Genomic DNA, 22,340 nt, shown 5'->3' with positions numbered 1-22,340 from the left:
GTCATTCAGTGCTGCTGTTTTGTGCTGTAGGCAACGTGGATCAACTTGTCAGTTGGCATTCAGGATTTTTGAGTTTGCGTACGGTGGCTCTGAGTTGTCAAAACGTCTCTCAAAATGCATGCCACAGATGCAAAAAACGCAGAAAATTCAACCTGATCCGAATATTTTTTTTGACAGACGAAAGTTTCGGAGGCAGTGTGCAAACGCGATTGACATAACGTGAGGTCGAATTTATTTTTTAACATGCGAAAATTTTGCATGCGAATATCGTACTCAGTGTGCAAAGGCCTTAAGTGTTTTACTCAAGAGCACAATGGTAAGAGATTTAATCACTACACCACACTGCCCCCAGTGGACAAACATCAAAACAGCACATTTAAGGCCATACAGTAATAAATAACACACACACACAAAGATTGTACAAAATGTAATAGATAGGCTGTCAAAGTTAAAGGGATAGTTCACCCAAAAATGAAAATTTGATGTTTATCTGCTTACCCCCAGTGCATCCAAGATGTAGATTACTTTTTTTCTTCAGTCGAACGCAAATTATGATTTTTAACTGCAACCGCTGCCGTCTGTCAGTCAAATAATAGCAGTAGATGGGAACTTCAACTATAACAGTAAATAAAACTTGCTTAGACAAATCAAAATTAAACCCTGCGGCTCGTGACGACACATTAATGTCCTAAGACACGAAACGATCGGTTTGTGCGAGAAACCGAACATTATTTATATAATTTTTACCTCTAATACACCACTATGTCCAACTTCGTTCAGCTTCCTGTTAGTGAGGTCAAAAAACGCGTTGTGATGACGGAAGTGATGTTTCGCCCATATACTTCAATGAAAGCAAGACATCACTTCCGTTGTCAGAGCGCGATCCGACCTCACTAACCAGAAGCTGAACGAAGTTGGACATAGTGATGTATTAGAGGTAAAAAATGATATAAATACTGTTCGGTTTCTCGCACGAACCGATCCTTTCGTGTCTTAGGACATTAATGTGTCGTCACGAGCCGCAGGGTTTAATTTGGATTTGTCTAAGCAAGTTTTATTTACTGTTATAGTTGAAGTTCCCATCTACTGCTATTATTTGACTGACAGACGGCAGCGGTTGCAGTTAAAAATCATAATTTGCGTTCGACTGAAGAAAAAAAGTCATCTACATCTTAGATGCCCTGGGGGTAAGCAGATAAACATCAAATTTTCATTTGTGGGTGAACTATCCCTTTAACTTGCACCATTTAACAAAAATATTTTCTGAATTGTACTGTTATTTATTACAATTATTTTACTAACTGTACTGTTTATTCTTTTGAAAATTCTAAACTGACTGTAATAGATTTGTGAAAATAAAAACTTAATGTTCATATCTGCTTGCAACACAAATATGCTGCCTTTGTAATATCACACTTGCAATTTTTTCTCACACATAAAAGGCATCAAAAAATTTGAAAACGCCTGTTGTAAAGCACTAAAGCTTTGAATGATGTAACAGAGCCAATCGTATATCCTAGACTGATACAGTCCAGTGCACTAGACCATCATCTCTTATTAAAGCTGCCGATGGCCTGTCGGACACATATGCGGCGCGCACCGGCGGAGCTCTGAACCATGTAGCCTAGCGCACATTTGCCCGTCTTCCTCCGTGAACCCTGACGCCAAACAGGCAGGAGAGTGTTACTGTTAAAGCTGTATTTATGTCCTGTGTGCGTGTGTCTGCGGGCACAAGCTCGCTAAGCCCAATGCTGTCACACTTGGCTGGTCTTTATTTCCATATCACTAGGAGGGTGATATTGAGCCGGCCCGGCCCTGCCTCTCTGGCTGAGTGCTTCCATCGCTATCTGCGCACGTGTGCGTATGTGTGAATGCGAGAGGGAAATAGTGAAACGTGTGTGTGTGTGTGTGTCTGACAGTGACTTAAGCTGTCCGTCTCAGCACGATGCTTCTGCTCTGAAATAACACACAGCAGTGAATCTGGCAACAATGAGGAGGACAGCGGTGAGGAAGATTCCTGGAGAGGGGCCGGCTGGATATGTGTGGGCAGTTTTTTCCAAATTCGTGTCTGATCTCCTGTAAGCTGGATGTTTTACCTTCATTAACCTTTGGAACGACAGATCGAATTGCCGAAGCTGACAAAAGTGTTGACATTTAATATCACTTGAGGTAAAACTGTGAGAGTCACTGTGAAGTTATCACAGTGTTAAAGGAATGAAAAAATTCTGTCATCTTCATTTACTCAACCTCATGTCATTCCAGACCTGCATGACTTTCTTTCTTCTGTCAAACACAAAAGGTAAACGCAAGGAATATTCTGGCCACTTCTGTCACACGTACAATAAAAGTACTATTATTCTGCAAGGATGCATTAATCAAAAGTAACAGTAAACATTACAAAACAACAAACTCAATGCTGTTCTTTTAAACTTTCTATTCATCAAAGAATCCTGAATAAAAATGTTTCATGGATTCCACAAATATATTAAGCAGCACAACTGCTTTCAACATTGATATTAATAAGTAATGCAGCAAATCATCATATTAGAATGATTTCTGAAGGATCATGTGACACTGAAGACTGGAGTAATGATGCTGAAAATTCAGCTTAATATCACAGGAATAAATTACATTTTCAAATATATTCAAATAGAAAATGTAATAATTAAATTGTAATAATATTTCACAATTTTACTGTATTTACTGTATTTTTCATCATCTAAATACAGCCTTGGTGATCAGAAGACTTCTTTCAAAAATATTTAAAAAAATAAATCATGCTGAGCCCAAACTGAACAGTAATGTACATTTTTGAATATTTGTGTAACCCTAACAGACAACATTCACTGAAATTCTTTTGTTTAAAATCATTTTATTGAAATATTTTTAAATGAATCAAAAGATTCAGTTGTTTGAGTTCTTTGATTCAGTTTTACATTTTTTCCCCCCACAAAAATAAGAGTGCTCAGGTTCAACTGACTGACTCAATGATTCATTAATTCATCAAATTATCAGTAAAGAACAACTAATCATTATATGATTCTAGAAGACCAGTGCCGGTCCTCACTATACGCAAAGTCTCCGAACCACCAGGGGGCCCCCTTGCTCTCAAAAATGATTTAATGACTAGGGCTGTGTGATTAATAGTTTTTAGTTTTAGTTTTGTTTTTGATTAAGGTTTCCAGTGATTATGTAAACGCAATTCCGCATTCAAAGCGGTGCGGTCACCTTTCCTACGTAACGATCAAATCAATCAAATGCTCGATACTAAAAAGGAAATAAAAGTGTATTGAGCTGCGAAAGCAGCTTTCTGTGCGTGTGATCTGAGATGGAGCGCCACCTACTGATCTGGCAATATGAAAAATGCCTATTTTTGCTTATAACTTCTGAACGGTTTGTCCAAAAATCATAAAAGTCTTCTTGTTTGATTCAGAGCACCATGCTGAGGGGAATGATATCCAACTTTCCCATATCTGACATTTTGAATTTTGTCATAAAATGCTGTATTTTAGGAACACATTAGCATATCGTTATGAAACTCAGTATGTTTCTTCAGCCCTATCCCCTGACAGTACTCAAAAAGTTTCAGGGCAGTGCCACCTTGCAGTCAAAAGTTATAATGAAATGTACAAAAATGGTAATAACTTTTGACTATATTAAAGGGTTAGTTCACCCCAAAATGAAAATGATGTCATTAATCTCATGTCGTTCCAAACCCGTTAGACATCCGTTCATCTTCAGAACGCAGTTTAAGATATTTTAGATTTAGTTCGAGAGCTTTCTGTCCCTCCATTGAAAATGTATGTACGTTATACTGTCCATGTCCGGAAAGGTAATAAAAACATCATCAAAGTAGTCCATGTGACATCAGTGGGTTAGTTAGAATTTGTTGAAGCATCGAAAATACATTTTGGTCCAAAAATAACAAAAACCACGACTTTATTCAGCATTGTCTTCTCTTCCGGAATCCTTTCCATTGAATTGATTCCACTGAATCCTTTCATCTGTCAGTGTTGGTAATGCACTTTTACGTCGCTGTTTTTGGCGATTAGGACATCCGCGACATGCACACTTACGCATCATTTAAAAAAATATAGCAATACCAAAATACAAACAATGTAGAATAGCTTGAATACAGTGTGCGTCTCCCTCAGACTGTAAACGAAGCTCGGGCACACCGGATAACACGTCAGCAGCGTCTTACATCAGCAGAGTCACTGCGGAGTCGTGAACCACACTCCGGAGCAGAAGGGGGCGGTAATGCACTAATAAGCTGGATGCCAACCGCCGTAAAACAGGAAAGAAGAAGAAGAAGCGGAGTCGTGAACGCGGATTGACAACAGACCTGGAAGAGAAGACAATGCTGAATAAAGTCGTAGTTTTTGTTATTTTTGGACCAAAATGTATTTTCGATGCTTCAAAATGTCGTGGATGTCCTAATCGCCAAAAACAACCACGGCGACGTAAAAGTGCATTACCAACACCGACAGATGAAAGGATTCAATGGAATCAATTCAATGGAATCAATTCAATGGAAAGGATTCCGGAAGAGAATTCAATGCTGAATAAAATCATAGTTTTTGTTATTTTTGGACCAAAATGTATTTTCGATGCTTCAACAAATTCTAACTAACCCCTTGATGTCACATGGACTACTTTGATGATGTTTTTATTACCTTTCCGGACATGGACAGTATACCGTACATACATTTTCAATGGAGGGACAGAAAGCTCTCGGACTGAATCTAAAATATCTTAATCTGTGTTCTGAAGATGAATGAAGGTCTTACGGGTTTGGAACGACATGAGGGTGAGTCATTAATGACATCATTTTCATTTTTGGGTGAACTAACCCTTTAATCTATTGTAATGAATCCATAGTTTTCAGTCACGTGACTGCGTGATTGCAGACTGCACTCGCAGAGCCCTGGCAGGAAAAACAGCCATGTAACTGCAGCACAAGCCTGTCAATTTTCCATCTTAAAAGCAAAAATACGCAAACAAGATGCAAGTTTTGCACACTAGTGACCTGCAGTGATTTCAATAGCGGGACGATTTTTAAAAAGCTAACGTGAAAAACATAGGGTTGCTATTTGTACCAATAGGATTAAATTAAGCAAAGTTTAACACTAGTCAAGGATTTGTTGATCTGGGTTTAATTTTTAATCGAGTTGTGTTGCACCAATTAATTTTAAACACAGATTAACCATGCGGAAAGATCGTAGAATTAAAGGGCTGATCAAGAAGCATAGGCGGAGGATGAACAGACGCCAGGCTAAAGAATCAACCCATCGTTAAAGTATATTAAAGAGTCCTTAAAGAGTGATATTAAATGATTAAATTCAGTTTTCAAAACACCCTTTTTGTTGATGCATACTATAGCTATACAGGAGAGCAGATGAGCCCAGAATATGAATGCAACGCAGTTTCTTTATAATGGTTTTCAATGGGAAAAAATGCTTAACGAGTAACCTCGTGTTGCATTACTATTCTGTGTTCATTTGTTTGCCTGTACAAAGTATGCATAATCAGTAAGGTGCATATTGAATTTGGTATTTTAATATCACTTTCTTACTACATTAGATCTACAATCCTGGTAAAAATGACTGGCGGCCAATGGAGGAAAGCCTTGTTTTGCCCACCAGGGGGGCCTTCCCCTCAGGGCGTGACGAAACGTGAAAACTATCAATAGGCTGGTCTCGATAGATTCCTTGAGTCATGCCGAGAACATAGATACCAATTTCGCCATAGTCAGCTGAACTTCCTATCCGCCATTTTGTTTTTCTTTAATAACCTACTTTTTCTAACTCCTCCTAGACCGTTGCTCTAATTTTCACCAAAATCGAATCATATCATCTTCAGACCATGCCGACAAAAAGTTTTTAAATTTCAAGTCAGTTTGTCAAACTGTTTTCATATACCGCAGCAACGAATTTTAAGGCATGATACAAAAACGTCTCTTGAAGCTGTATCTCTGCAATGCTTTGGCATATTGACACCAAACTTTGCATGAGTCATTGTCACATCACATCAATTTGGTGACAGCACCACCTATTGGTCAAAATTGATAAACCTTTCAATCATATTTCTAATGACTGCATTTATGGTTTTTCAGCCATTTTGCCTAAAATCATCTTAAAATGTCGTTACTTGCTTGTCGTTGCAGTTGGTTTGACGCTCCCAGCCATGTTGGCATGACTTATCGTGTTCTTTGTGCTGGACCCCGATAATTGTTGCTTGCAGCTATATTTTTCTATTGCATTTGTCCTATTGTTTTGATTTGTTTTTTATTGTATTACTGTTTCAGCTCACTGTTTTCTGTTGACAGTGAAACTACTCTGAAAGAACAGATTAAGGGGATGGGGGTCATTTGGGGATTTTTATGAATGCATTGACAAGGGCCCTTTAAAAGTTTTCTTTAGGGCCCCCAGTAGTCTAGGACCGGCACTGATAGGTCACATGGACTACATTATGATGCTTTCATGGTGCTTTTGTGTCCTTTTTGAGCACTGAAAGTCATAGAGGTTTGTAACAACACGAGGAATAAATGATGACAAAATGACCATTTGTGGGTGATCTATCCCTTTAAATCACTGAGATAGTATCAATGAAACCAGAATATAGTAAAAAGATGTGTGTTATCAACTCTTGTTCTTATCCTCCTAAATCCCACCTGCAGTTTGCTCAACAATGGCAGGATATCTAGGGATCATCACTCGTACCCAGCCTCCCGTGTACAAATCAGTGTGTCTCCGCTGCAATGACTTCAGCGCCACAGACAAACAAAAATACATGACAGGAACAGCAAACTGGAAAACAACACACACCTTAAACACTTCAAATCCATTATGTCTCGATGCAGTCAAGGGGTTCACTTCAGGGACATCTCGAAAAGGAAACGTCTCTTGTTTCTCTCTCACCTGTTCTCTCCACACACACAGACCGAGGCTAAACCAAGCAGCTCTTTTCTCACAAGCCACACTTCTGACTAATGGCATAAAATAGCTTTTTCTGTGAAATTTTCACTGGCCTTTATGATTATTGCAGTACAAATGACTTTAAACGGCTGTCATGGACACTTTGCATGTGGTCCACGGGCGGTTGTCTGGGCCTGAGACTGTAGTGCCGCCCAGGTTGCTGGCGAGAATACCTAATTTCCTTTACTTACATCATCAGAGCATAACCACACATGTCTACAGGATCACGCCTACTCTGTAGATCATTGTGTCATTGCATCACTTCATGCTAGGTGGATGCACATGAAATAAATACAGATGGTATTATAATGCCAGGATGAGTAACAAATCAATGTTTACTATATTTTCTTAATCATAATTTGGAAGGTTGTGTGATTTGACATCTTATATTGCAGTTAACATTGCCTCTTTCAGACTTCTTTCAGTGAACAAAATGTGAACTACAGTAAAACAAAAACATATTACAGTAACACTGTACCTGTACTTTAAAGACTTAAATCACGTTAGTTCACTTCAGATGTGATGCTGTCTCAGTCCACTTTACATTCACATTGTTTTATTAATAATAATAATAATAATGTAAAGTATTATATATAAATTAAATATTTTTAGCATTATTATTTAAAAAAACAGAAATATGTTATTTTTTAAGATTACTATTGTACTGTAAAATAAATTATAATTTTAAATAACAATAATTATTATTAATAATAGTAGTGTTATATAATTAAATATAAGACAAATACAACTATTGTAATATTAAAATTATACTGTAAATTCAAACACAATAATAATAAAATGTTAGTAATAAATTAAATATTAAGCATTATTATTATTATTATTTAAAAACAGAAATTATTTTTTTTAGTAATTAAGCTTACTATTGAGCTGTAAAATAAATTGTATTAAATAATAATTAATAATAATACTTAGTAGTATTATCACAAAATTAAAAAGAGAAAAAAGTATTGTAATATTAATATTACTGTAAATTAAAATATCCAATTACAACAATAAAAATAATACTGTACAATATTCATCATGTAATAATTTTTAAAGTATTATTATTATTAAAAAAATAAAACTGAAAGTATTACTAATTTAAAGATTACCATTATACTATAAAATTAATAATATTAAATTATTATTATTATAATCTAAAATGAAAAATAACACAAATATATGTGTATAGCTGATATTCATCAGGTCAATCATAATCACAAAATCAGTTTGAATGTCCTCTGAGGAAAGCTATATCTTTGTCCTTTTAACATTTAAGAGGATTTCCCATGACAGCGCTAGTCAATGCATTTGTCAGTTGCGTCTCTTAAGATGCTGTTTAAAGTAAAAATGTCCTTGTTTCCTTGTTTCAGTCCATTACAATATAAAAGTCTTTGTGACTGACTGACTCACTCGTAAGGCAGTCTTTGCTGCCATCTAACGGCATATTAATGTAACTTTCACTGAAGTCAAAATCACTAACAGACCAAAAATATGGCATGTTATTTATATAAAATATTATTTATAGAACAACAATATTTAAACAAACAACAATAGCCATTATAACAGTATAAGAAGTAAAATAGGAAATAAACACGAGCAAACAGTTCAGTCAAACCTACAAACGCAGCGCTCTAGTTAGTGCAGGATTTAATTTCAATGTAAATATAAAGTTATGAATCTTAATATAGCCCTTAAGTCAAATCTATTAGCTCTGGAACAAGTAAAATATTAATAAGACAGAAGATTGCCCATTTGATATACCCAAAACGAGTTATACCTCATGTTTAAACACTTTCTACATAAGAGCCAGTGGCAAATTCCTAAAGGACTGGCTGAGATGAAGCTGTTCTCTGTGGGTACATGAGCTCTGAACGCTCGCTGACGGCCTGGAGCTCACATCTCTGAAAAGTCTAAACTAATTTTCAAATATGTTTACATATAAATCGCACATCTGAGGTCTACACAACTATATTCTCACCTAAAAAACTGGTCTGTTTTTTAATCTGAGAGTGACATGCTATAAACCTCTAAAGAAAAATCTATGAAATATGTAAAATCCATGTGAATCTGGTGCTCTAAGTTATAGGCGACTCAGATATTATGTGTCACATGATTAGGACACATTGTTTGAGAAAGCAACCAGTGCTTACCATTACCCAACTGCCTGCATGAGTCCATCCCTGGAGCTCAAATCCTCACGAATCACATCACCGTATAAGCGTACAGGAGCCGCTCAATTGTGTGAACTGCACAATTAACTATTTCTCTAATAAAGTCCAAATGCATGAGCACTCAGCAGGGGCCACAGGCTGCACAGGCTACATCTGACGCCATGCCGCTTGATTCACAAAACCAAATGGCCTTTGCTACTCAATGCCGATCCATAAATGTAATATGGCTCTCCTCTCATGAGCACACATCATCCGAATGTGCTTTCTGCTATTATAATCATACTCATAAGTGGCTCACACAGGACAATATAATGGAAATATATAATTGAGCTGTGGCAGGTGGATATTGATACAGATGCATTTCTCATATTGTGTGAACGATACGGCCACGGCGTTACGCTGATGAATAGCTTGTTTTTCAAACACATTGATTCGGCGGGGCTCCTGGGGAGTGGCGGCGGTCGATGGAGAGGCTTCGGGGCGCTGCTACACCGTGATTCATTTCAAACTGGGCCACGGGAGGGCGGAGGATAGACAGCGGAGGATGAGAGCGTAAAGAAGCATGATTATTTTAACACCGAGAGTACAAGTGCTTTGATGAAGAGCTCGGGTGTCAGGGGAGCAGGTTAAGACACCGTCTGAGCGGATGTTACTCACTCTTCCTCTCTGCTTTTATCCTCAGAGGACTCGCACTTCTCTTTTCGTGTGACGTAGGCTTTTATGAGCTGTGTGTGAGAGCGAGACAGCAGGAAATACAGGGTTGGGGAGTAACTAACTAAATAAACAAAGATTCTGACCTGCATTGCATCCCGATACTTTCCCATTCTGCTTTACTGTGTCGATTAACAAAGAGCAGGGGTCCCATAAAAAAACAACAAAAAAAAATGTCATTTGTGGTTGATGTGTTATATGATCTCTCCTGTCCACTGGAGCTCATTGAAAGGCCAGGGGCTGGGTGGGTGTGACCCTTCTGTTGCCCATAGTGACAGTGCTCGGGCTACTGAGTGGAATGATTGAAGGCAGTTATTAGTAGAGCAAGGACACTCTCCATGGCGACCATTCCAGACGGGCCCCGGAGGGCCAGGGTGAGCTTTGATCACAGTCTGATGCTTTGACAGGCTCCCTACCCAAACAGAGCGAGAGACAGCGACAGAGAAAGACTATTTTATTGCATATAAGTGTTTGTCAATTTAACAGAGTTAAATATATTTAACTATATATATATATATTTAATTATATTAATTTTATTTATTTATTTCCAATAAAATCGCATAATTTATAATCAGTCTAATATACACTACACCTGAAAAGTTTGAGGCTGGTAAGATTTTTAATCTTTGTGAAGAAGTTTCTTAATATCACTCAGGCTGCATTTATTTAATCAAAAATACAGCAATATTGTGAAATATTATTACACTGCAAAAAATTATTTTCATGATTTCTTATCACAACATTTTTATCATTGTCAAATCAACTTAATTATTAAAGTGGTTTAGATAATATTTTGAGTTTCTGTTGATTAAACCAATCGTCTTCATTGTATTAACTCAAATTTTTAATTTTAATGAACTCGAGATTTTGGGGCAACCTGGTAACTTACTTTTTTAAAGTTAAACCAACAATTTAGAAGTCTCTTCTAAGGGGCCGTTCGCACAGAACGCGTTTTTCTATTCCAATGCGCTACTTTCCCATTGTTTTTCTATGTAAACACGCGCTTGACGGACGTGCGTGACCGTTACGCTCGCGTCTTGCGTCTTTTGCAGCGCCTCGCACATGAGCGCCATGTTTTTAAGACGCCGTTTTAAGTTAAAAGAATTTCAACTTTTAAACGCAGCGCCGCTAATCAATGTCAGTTCCAAAACAGTGGACCAATCAGAAGAACTTGGAGGCGGGGCAAGCGTTGCGAGTTGGCATGACTCGCGTTCTATGCTGCGCTTTTTTTTTAAACCACTCCTGAGCGCTGCGTCTCTCATTTTTAGACGCAAAGACACGTTCTGTGTGAACGGCCCCTAAGGCTGCATTTTAGTTGATCAAAAATACAGTAAAAACAGTAATACTGTGAAATATTTTTACAATTTAAAAGAACCATTTTCTATTTGAATATATTTTAAAATGTAATTTATTCCTATTATCAAAGCTGAATTTTCAGCATCATTACTCCAGTCTCCTTCAGAAATCATTCTAATATGTTGATTTGCTGCTGAAGAAACATTTTTATTATTATCAATGTTGAAAACAGTTGTGCTGCTTAATATTTGCATTGAAACTGATACTTTTTTTAGGATTCTTTGATGAATACAAAATTCAAAAGAACAGAATTTATTAGTTTTAATTTTATTCAAATTTAAAAAACATCCCAACATTTCCGGAATTCGAGCTGTAAAAGGATATTTGATTATTAAATTAGTTTTTAAAGGGGGCCTATTATGCCCCTTTTTACAAGATGTAATATAAGTCTCTGGTGTCTCCAGAATGTGTTTGTGAAGTTTCAGCTCAAAATCCCCCACAGATCATTTACTATAGCTTGTCAAATTTGCCACTATTTGGGTGTGAGCAAAAACACAGTTTTTTTGTGTGTCCCTTTAAATGCAAATGAGCTGCCGGCCCCATTTCCAGAAGAGGGCGGAGCTTTAACAGCTCAACAACAACAAAGCTGGAGAATCTCACGCAGCCAAAATGAGGACTGTCAGTAACGGTCAGTTTACATCCAGATGGTGCAACTTACCCACTGACTTGGATCAACTTTGCCCCAACCTGGGGTAAATTGAGCCACAGGAATACTTTTTTACAAGAAGCCATATTTTTAGAACCCTTTGTCATAGATGTATTCTAAACATTTAAAATTATAGGAAACATCCTGAAATTACTTTAGATTCTTTCATTGTACTTCTGCCTCATTTTCCCTTATCTTGAGAACAACATAACTGGCTCATCTTACCCCACTCTCCGCTAGTGTCCCAAATCAGTCAGTTATGAGGTTCTATTTCAGTTAGAATGCAGACAGTGAGAAACAAGGCAGCTTCTGAACAGTTTTGTTTGTCTGAGTGCAGCTTTAGAATCTCCGAGCAGAGATTAGAATCTTTAGAATCTAGATGTCAGTGCACGCACTCATTCTTCAGCGCGACTGGACACAGAAACTAAGAGTGGGCGTGTCCCAGTGATGCTCTCGAGGATCTCATCCGGCTCATCTCACTCTGTCGCCACAGACCGCTGGGTATTACAGTGGTGCTAGCGTGTTTCCTTTCAGGAGTCTAATATGTCAACATAAGGCAGACAGACAGGCCATCGAGAGGCAAACTTCCTTCGAGGATAAATGACTGTGCTTGTTAATAGGTTTGTGGAAAACAAAAGCTGAGGGCAGTGGGTTCCTAACACACACTCGGTTGTGACAAAGGACTGATGTAGGATGGGGCAAATCAAGACTTCCAAACACTACAGTAGATTTGTTGCAGAGGGACTAACAACTGTTAGATGTATGCGGGAGGCATTCCATTGTCAGCCAGAGAGAGAAGTTGTTATTTAGTTAGTTTTTCAATAAAACATTTGAGAAACACAATTCTTTTTTCCCTGTAATGTTGGGACACAGTGAATGAATTCTTTCAAACTGAGTGATTCAGTTCTTGGACAGTGCACCCCAAAATGAACATAATTTAAACACCTTTGTGTCATTTCAAACCTGTAAGACTTTCTGTAAGAGTGCAAAAGAGGATATTGTGAAAATGTCTCAGGCTGTTTTCTCCCTTCCTTACAATGGGGTCCAATGTTATTTTAGACCTAATTAATATCTAAAATACCTTAATTTTTATTGCATTCCACTGATAAAAGAAAGTCTGGCAGGTTTGGAACAGCAAAGGGTGAGTTTATGGAGCAGAGACGGTCAATGTGCTGAAATCTTCAGTGAACATGGTGTTTACAGAGGGTTCTTTAAATTATTTATTATTATTTTCTTTTTAAATAATTTAAACTGTTATGTTTAGCTTTTGGAAAATATGATGTAAGCTCTGCTCCAAAACCTAGTGAGCTGCCTTACTGTGTCTACATAGGGAGCATCCTGACTGAAAAGGAACCTTAAGAGTGAGTGATTTGGAACACCCTACATATAAGCTGCAGCTCTACACATCGCAGAAATATAACTGCACACATACAGTGCATGACCATAACTGTTGATTTGAATACAGGCAAAGCGGGGCGAACAAAACAATGTTCTGAAACGCCCTAGGCATTCTGAACAAAATCAGCATAAATCCTATGGCAAATTTTAAAACAAATTTTATTAAATAAAAACTGAAACAATAGAAAATGGAAAATATTTCTTTATTTATGCATTTATGCCAAGAAATGGTTTATGCTGATTATGTCCAAAACTTCCCTTTGCCTAGGGTCTTTCCAAACATTTTGAGGGTACTTTATGACATTACATCATGAATTTCAGTAATTGAAGATTTTGTTATTCAATAAAATAAAAAAAGTTTTATTTTTATATATATAAAAAAAAAATCCATATTTATAACCTTTCCTGGAAATGACCAAATTAAAAACTACACTCTAAAAAATACTGGGTTAAAAACAACCCAAGTTGGGTTGAAAATGGACAAAGCCAGCGATTGGGTTAAATGTTTACCCAACGTGCAGGGCATTTTTATTTAACTCAACTATTGTTTAAAAATTACTGTATGACTGACTTAAAATGAACCCAAAATAGGTTTGAAATTAAAAATCAGACACATAATTACTAGAGGCAACAATAAAGGTCATTGCACACTGAGTCCGAAATTCGCATGCGAAACTTTCGCACGTTAAAAAATAAATTCGACCTGACGTTATGTCAATCGCGTTTGCACACTGCCTCCGAAACTTTCGTCTGTCAAAAAAATATTCGGATCAGGTTGCGTTTTTCGCATCCGTGGCACGCATTTTGAGAGACGTTTTGACAATTCAGAGCCACCGTACGCGAACGCAAAAATCCAGAATGCCATCTGACAAGTTGATCCATGTCATCTACAGCACAAAACAGCAGCACTGAATGACAAACAAAGTGCGGAATACAAAGAGGCCGAATATAAAGACTTGTGCCAGTAGTAAAGCATCAAACTGAGCGACTGACATCCTGAAGTAAACTTTGAAACGCTCTGATAATCACGCAGCTCCTTGATGAGGTGAATTCTCCTTTCTCTCTATGCAATCTCGGGATTGAATGGACCCAATATTTCCTCTTTCTTTTTCTCTTCTTAAGAAGAGAGGAGACAACTAATTGTGCTCACTGCTTCAAGACTTCATTTTGTATTGTTTTGCGATTTTTTTCGCAACGCATTCATTAATACGCATTGTACTCAGTGTGCAAGGTCTCTGTGCGTGACGAATTTTTAGGATTGCGAATACGAAAAAACGCATGCGCAAAATTTCGGACTCAGTGTGCAAAGGCCTTAATAATCAAAAGGTGAACATTTATTACTAAACAATTTATTGTTTAATTATTATTCATTAAACTTATCAATAAATGTTTATTTATTAAGCATATTAATGTTAATTTCCAACATATTTTGGGTTTATCTGAAGCAAGCAATACAGTCATTTTTAAGCAATAGTTGAATTAAATAAAGCTGCCCAGCATGTTTGTCAAACATTTAACCCAACCGCTGGGTTAAAACAACCCAAACACTGGGTTTGTCCATTTTCAATCCAACTTGGGTTGTTTTTAACCTAGCGTTACCTTATATTTCCAGGTTTTCTCAAATCAAACAGCAGTAAAAACAAACAAACAAACAAACATATTATTTACTTAATATTATAAACAATTATTTGTTTAATATTATAACTTATTAATATTTAAAAATGTATGAAATTATTATTTAAGATTTTAATTTTTAGCATTTAAAAACAACCTCATATTTCCAGGTCTTTCCCTAATCATGGCAGATTGCAGGAATGGACCTCGTTTGAGCAGACGGGATGAAAATGATTATAAATTGGGAGCAGATGGACAAGAAATAAAAATCCCGGGTGGCTTCGGAATGAAACTTGCTGGAGTTGGATGGGAAAATGCATCCTGTTGTAGACCTCTACACTCCAGTTTAACTAGTCTGAGGCTGAGAGACTGTGAACTCCTGAGTGTGTCTGATTATAAAGTGCTGTGTGTGTATTTGTGTGGGTTGATGTGTGTTTAAAGAGTCAAGACTTATTCTCCTGGCAGAAGCCAGTGTGTGCGTGCGTGCATGTGCATGATACGTGTCTCAGCCAGACGGAGGAGGGTGTATTTTTAGTTGGGACTACACTCTCTTATAATGAGCACACCCCCACTGCGATCCCGACACCTCGCTGAAACACAGATCACAGTAAGAGAGAGAGAGGGCTACCAAAGGGAATACTTGATGATAGCAAAAAAGTTCAAAATGACAGACTAAGATACAAGAACAAACAAACCCAAAAACTCAATAGGATTACTCACATGAATAATAAAAACCAGCATTAGCATTAACCCATATGAATATTTTTAGCCCCTCTGTTTAATGTTAACCAACAAATTCCAGGAAAGCCACATTTGTTGCTTATTCATTCTCAACGCTGCGAGCAGAGGGAGTAAACTCTTTGGTACGACTCAATGCCATCCTGATTGATAACCAGCTAAGCTACACAAGGGTGATCATTGATTTTGTGATGAGCTTGTGTGGGTTGAGCACTTGATTGACAAAGAACGGACCTCAGAACTCACCAATGACTAACTGTTGATTCGGTTCGCACACAGATACAAATACAAGTCCGTTTCACACTTTTAAAGGGGTCATGACACTCATTTCCTTGTTTTTTTGGCATATAAAAGGTCTTTGTATCATTATTACATCCTGCAAGTTCCATAACTTAAAATGTCCTCAAAAAAGCATTTATGTAATCAAGCTGTAAAAAAGCTTCGCTTGAACAGAGGTGGCATGTGACGTCATACGACGGCCTCTGGAGCAAGACAACGCCTACTTTTACATCATCGCATCGTTGGCCCCGCCCACTGGTGTTCAGTTGATGAGCAGTGAGTGGATCTGAAGTAGTTGTTTACGATAAGATTGTGATAATAACTAGATTGCGATGCCATGCAGACGGTGTGTTGTTCCTGTCTGTGGAAAAACATCATCTTTGTACAAGTTGCCGATCGGATCCTGATGTCAGAGAAAAACGGATCAGTTTATTTTTAACGTCAGCGCTGACTTGCGTGTTCTGAGTACTGTACAGTGACTGTTTTGAGAACAAATTGCAATATGAGACTGGCTTTGCCCAAAAACGTTTGCTCAAAGAACAGGAATCAACTGTTCTGGAATCAGCAAACTGTAAGTAACGTATTTCATTTTAAAATTGGTTATAACAGTTAAATTCATAACGAATAATCCTAGTATTTTTACTTCAAAGAAAGCTCTCTTTATAATGGCTGAAGCTGTCGATCACGCAGAGCGAGTTTATCTGGACACTTGCCAAAACTCCTGTTACAGTGATGCTCTTACACTACACTATGAGTCAAATATAAATATATAAAAATATAAAATGTATTCTTAAGTTTACTTTATAAAAATCACAGCAAACATCGCGTTTACTTGACACTTGTACCATGACCTGAAGGGGGGCATTTTTACAATTATACTAAAACACTTTTTACTTGATAAAAAAAAGAATAATCAATAAGATGACAAAAGGCATATAGTGGATTGTGTACAACAGTTTTTTTCAGCAATGTATTGATCATGTTGACAATTTAAAGGCCTTAGAAATGTGTGTATTTAATTATGCATAGGGTTATGTGTCCAGCAATGGAGAACATTTTTTCCTCAAATGGTGCAGTTACAGCATCTACCAGCAGGGGCGAACTGTCAAACACTAACAAATCCCTTATTTTGACACCCATTTAGAAAGCAAATGTTTTAAACAAGCCATTACCTTTTGTCGGTGGGAGGTGTTTCCTTGTTCCCTGGTACCTCCTGTAGATCTGGAAGGTTGGCGAAGTCATCTTGCTCAGCCAATCCGATCGCGAGGGACAGCACAACCATCTTCCCCTCTCTGTCACAAAACAAAGATGAGCAGAACCCATTATAAACTACAGGAAAGCTGGTCAAAAAAACTAGAATTTTGACTTTAAGTCTTGTCTGAAAGATAAAAAATGTCCGGTACATTAACACTAGAAGTCCCAGAGAGCAGCCATTTGGCTTTTCTACCTATAAAACCCGCAGGACAGCCGATGGGCTGGATGTCTTTAGGCTAATATCCTTAATCAGCTGTGAACAGTTGCTTTTGTTATGTAAACAATGTGGGGCCATGCTGAGCCACTTCAAGGAAACTTGTGTTTCACTTTGCCATCTTAGGGAGAAATCAACACACATGTTTTTTTTTCCTTTGTTGCTGAGATCTATTGATAAAAATAGTACAAAATAAAAAAAAGAAACCAACCATTTGTACACATATTTACAAATAATATTAAAAAGTGAGTGAGTACATTCCAGCAATCACTCACAATCCTGGCACTGCCTGGCAATATATTATAAATACATTTTGTATATATTCATTATATATTAATCTTATATTTGACATACATCATAAGTCCATTTTTAAAAGTGTTTGAAAGATGGGTTCAAGTGTACTACAAGTGGTAACTAAATACATTTTTTCTATACAGAGATAGTATGTTAAAGCACATTTTAGTTCAAATTCATGGTGTCTCAAAATAGCACAGTTGAGTACACTTAGATGTTCTTAAGATTATCTTAAGAAGTACTAAAGAAGAGCTTTTAGTATATTAAGTACAAAATAAGTGCATGGAAATAGAGCACTGTACATTATGGAAGTGTAAAAGTGTACTAAAATAAAGAGTATTTTACTGCACTTTTTTTTCACCTGGGTAGACACTTCAACACTTTCCGTTTGCATTAAGATTATTTTTATTACCACACTGGCAGATATTGATCATTTTACTTAAGTAAAATGCACTTAATTTAGATCCCCCCAGGAAACAAGACTAAATATCATATATAATTTTCTCATATAGAAAATCCATCTTGATTTAAAAATTTTTTTTTTTAATTTACTTTAAATAGGATAAAAAAAATACTTAGTATGAAAAGCATTTTTGCAGTGTGAATGAGTGAACTTTTTAAACATCACTTGCACTCCCTCATTTCAGGGTTAACATACTCAGAGTTTTCACTTAACCTCCTTTCTGAAACCGGCCCAAGTTCTCTGCTTTTAGCAGCCCTCCCTCCCCCACACATACAAACAAGCCACCAGCAACCATTCACACACACACCCCCAACCCCCCTGCAGATTGCTCAGGTAATGACCATATTTACACATGAATTGATGCTAATGATAGCCAAAAGACTAGCCAGTTAGCATCCACTTGGCTAAAGGAGGGTTACAAATCTCTGGGACTTCTAGTGTTAACTCTATGTTGTATGGGAGTAACGGTACACAAACATGACGGTTTCTTGCATATTACTACAATATTAAAAGTTACAATTAACAACAGAGCCAAACTATTAAATTCAGTTGCTATTTATATAATAAACACTCAAAAAAAAAAAAAAGTAAATTGCACATAAGGCAGGTTTTGCATTAACTTCTAAATCTAATTATACAATTATTTTTCACTTTTTTTTATACCAATTCATTTTTGAAATATGATCGTTTACACGGTTACTGTATATAACTTGTTTTCATGACAAATTTATTTAAACTCATGAAATAATCAAGACATTACTAACAGGTTAAGTAAATCTAATGAATATATGAGCTGATATAGTGCATATATTTACTGAAATGCTTCATTTCTCTAGTGAACTAACACTTGCCTAAGGTAAATGTAATGCTAAACGAGATTATTCTCAAGCTGTTTTATTGATGTCTTTCCACACTGGTTGAGAGATTACATGTAAACATATATGCATAGATCATCTGTTCTTCTTCTGCTGATTTTTTCCCTATTGTGGCGGTTAGCAAACAGTGTTGCATTACCGTGTGCGCCCCCTTCTGGATTGGAGTGTTAATCGCCTGTGACTAACTGTATTCATCGTATAACTGTATGCACCGTGCTGGGCGGTTCGGGGCGAATACATGTGCCGTTACACCCCTACTATGTTGGCATAATATCAATCAATCAATCTTGAGTAGCAAATCAGCATATCAGAATGATTTCCGAAGGATCATGTGACACTGAAGACTGGAGTAATGATGCTGAAAATACAGCTTTGATCACAGGAATAAATTACATTTTAAAATGTATTCAAATATGAAACTATATATAAAAATATAAAAAAAACTTATTTAAATTGTAATAATATTTCACAATACTACTGTTTTAACTGTTTTTATTTATTATTTTATTTTATTAAATTTATTTTATTTTATTGTCACTCATAAACGAGTTTATGCATAATTTTGATTTCTTCTTCAAGACAGAAAGAGTCTGGGAGGGGGGGGGCGGGTATAATTGTATTCTAGAGATTCTTTGCTTTTAAAAAAAGTAAAAGAACTTAAACAACAACAACAACAACAACAACAACAACAAAAAAGACATGGTCTGGACAAAGTCTGGAATCAAATCTCAAAGATTTTAACATGAACTTAAACTTTACAGTTTTCTGAGATCCTCAGCCCTCGTTACTTTAACACTCTATTGCTATAAAATGCAAATATCTTTTAACACCATTATGTCTCATATTATGCTAAAGCTATCTTCTAAGAAAAGGAAAAATCACAAATGAGTCTGCAATTACATTAACTGGAGACTGGAGAGCCGATGGAGAACTTCAGTTGAGAGCTCTACAACATCTCAAACTGTGCTCTGATTTGCAAATGCAAATGCAAATGCAAATGCAAAAAAAAAAAAAAGAAATCTATGTAAGATTTTTGGGAGAGAACTCTGAAACAAAGTTGACACCAATATGAAACATAACTGAGAACTCCATTAAATCTCCTGAACTATGAAGAAGAAACAGTCTCTAAGAAATTCATTTTCCTTTAGGATTCCTCCATGTTTCTCTCTAACTACAAATTTCCCCCCTTCTCTCACACTTCATTAATCAACAGGTTTTATAACGATTTACACTCATAAAGGAATCGGCAGACCGGCATGTAAAACGAGCTTTGCTGGGGGCTACGACAGAACCAGTGTTACGCAGGAGCGCATTAAGCCCACACACTCGTTTATCGATTACGTGAGTCTAAAACATCACCCTTACAAGGGCTGAAAATGGCCTTCACAAGAGGCTTCAGCTCAGATTCACAGCAGGGTCCTAAAGGAAGACTAGTGTCTCCTCTCCGACTTCATGTGCAGACAGCGACAGGAGCGGTCAGGGTCGTGTGCATCATGTCAAAGGATTGATTGAGCACTTCTCACATGGTAAACATGAATTAAAATGAAGATGCATGTATTTTAATACAAATTTTTATAAACTTTTCACATGTACGCAATTTCCCACGAAAACCATCCATACGGGTCTAAAATATAAACACTTATAATAGGCTTACCATAGTGAATCAGGGTAAGACAAAAACACACTTTGCAAGAAGGATTGATGATGCGTTGACTTATTATTTAAATTTGGGAAATTTTGAACAAAAAATATAGTATATATAGTGTACCGTAAAAATATGAATGGAAAGATTCGCCTTTGTCTCTATTCACAGAATCTGTTTACCATTCATTTGATATTGTGTTTGTTCAAATCAATAAAGCGCAGCACTGCTATAGTCCACTAGAGTAAAACTCGTAAGCCCAGAGCTTCACAGTTCCAGCGCTACAGCACAAATCACACACGTCTCCAGAACAGGCAGAAGCTTAATTGCCTGTCAGACAATCATGGTATCAGGGAATTAGAGCTGGAGCTGGTTACAGTTACACAATCCAGTAAAGTGAAAGATTATTGCCAGTGTGCTAAAGGATATTAACTGTGCTGGAGATTAAAATTGAAACTTGTAGCACACAAATATTATATCAACACGCCTCACGCATTTACACTACCAGACAAGAGTTTGGACACACACACACCCATATTCATTTTATTACCATTTTCAACATTTTTAGGATAAGAGTCATCAAGTCATTAAAACTATTAGAATATACAAATGGAAGTACAGAAATGATGAAGAGAGCAAAAAATGATATACAAATTAAAACTTTTATATTTGGGCTTCTTGTTTGTATTACAGCTCTGCTCACAAAAAATAAAAAATAAATAAAATAAAATAATAAATAAAATTAAATTAAATAAAAAAAATTAACTTAAATAATAAAATAAAATAGTGAATTCATTCACAATTTCTACTAAATAGGCAAAAACCTTTACATCAAAATGCTTTTAAGATCACAAGAAACATAAATATACTCAAGTGTGTCCAAACTTTTAACTTTGGAGATTAAAATTGAAACTTGGTATTTATTGAACGCAAAGTTAGATGTACATGCCTCACACCTTTACCGGTCAAGAGTTTGGACAAACCCATAATATTAATATTTATTACTATTTTCATTAATATTTATTACTTATTTAATTAATATTTATTACTATTTTTGGATAATAGTAAAGTCAAAACTATTAAAAGGCACAATATGTAATATTTTGGGATTCAAATATCCAAAAACCATTAGAACAGTGTTATATATTTTGTTGACTTTTGTACTTACATTATCCCAAATGTCTCCAAGAAAGTTTAAATCCAGAGAAATAAGCAATTTTAACCAGGACATGGACCGTGTGCGTGCATCGCTTATCAATGACATCATACCCGCGTTATCCTAGATTTCCATGGAAACCATGTAAACACCAAAGATGCTTTAATATATTATGTGTTTTTTTTTCGACAAGTGCCACAAGCCACAGAGTGAACGCAGAGTAGCATTATAACAACTTTGAACACACAAATGTATCTAATATGATCAACAGCGTTGCGTTACCCCATATACGCTTGACCGGAAGAAGCGGAAGTGGCGACTGCGGCATAATAAAAGTCCCGCTGCTCTTGAAACGTGTGTCTGTCATTAGCAATCACTCCAGCGTCCTCATTCAACTCTCACAACACTCTGCCCTGCTCTGCTTCATACTGCAATAATGTTAATAATCTCATCCATGAACATGATTTCTAAGTCCCATCCTGATTCTTTTCCACCGGCTGTAGAAGTGAAGACAACACCTCCCATGTTTCAGCGAAATCAAGGCATCAT

At 36.6% G+C, this 22,340-nt stretch overlaps 1 protein-coding gene across 1 annotated transcript in view; it reads right to left on the bottom strand.

Annotated features, from left to right (window-relative positions):
- syt7b (synaptotagmin VIIb) overlaps positions 1-22,340 on the bottom strand; it is a 159,630-nt gene that overhangs the window by 29,344 nt on the left and 107,946 nt on the right. Inside the window, exon 5 of the mRNA XM_067400319.1 lies at positions 17,066-17,185. Within this exon, the coding sequence (XP_067256420.1) occupies positions 17,066-17,185 (120 nt within the window). The remainder of the gene's footprint in view (positions 1-17,065; positions 17,186-22,340) is intronic.

This window comes from Chanodichthys erythropterus, chromosome 11 (assembly GCF_024489055.1).
Source record: "Chanodichthys erythropterus isolate Z2021 chromosome 11, ASM2448905v1, whole genome shotgun sequence".
NCBI classification, from domain to species: Eukaryota; Metazoa; Chordata; class Actinopteri; order Cypriniformes; family Xenocyprididae; genus Chanodichthys; species Chanodichthys erythropterus.
The sequence above is the reverse complement of the archived record's forward strand: the minus strand, read 5'-3'. Positions and strand labels throughout refer to the sequence as shown.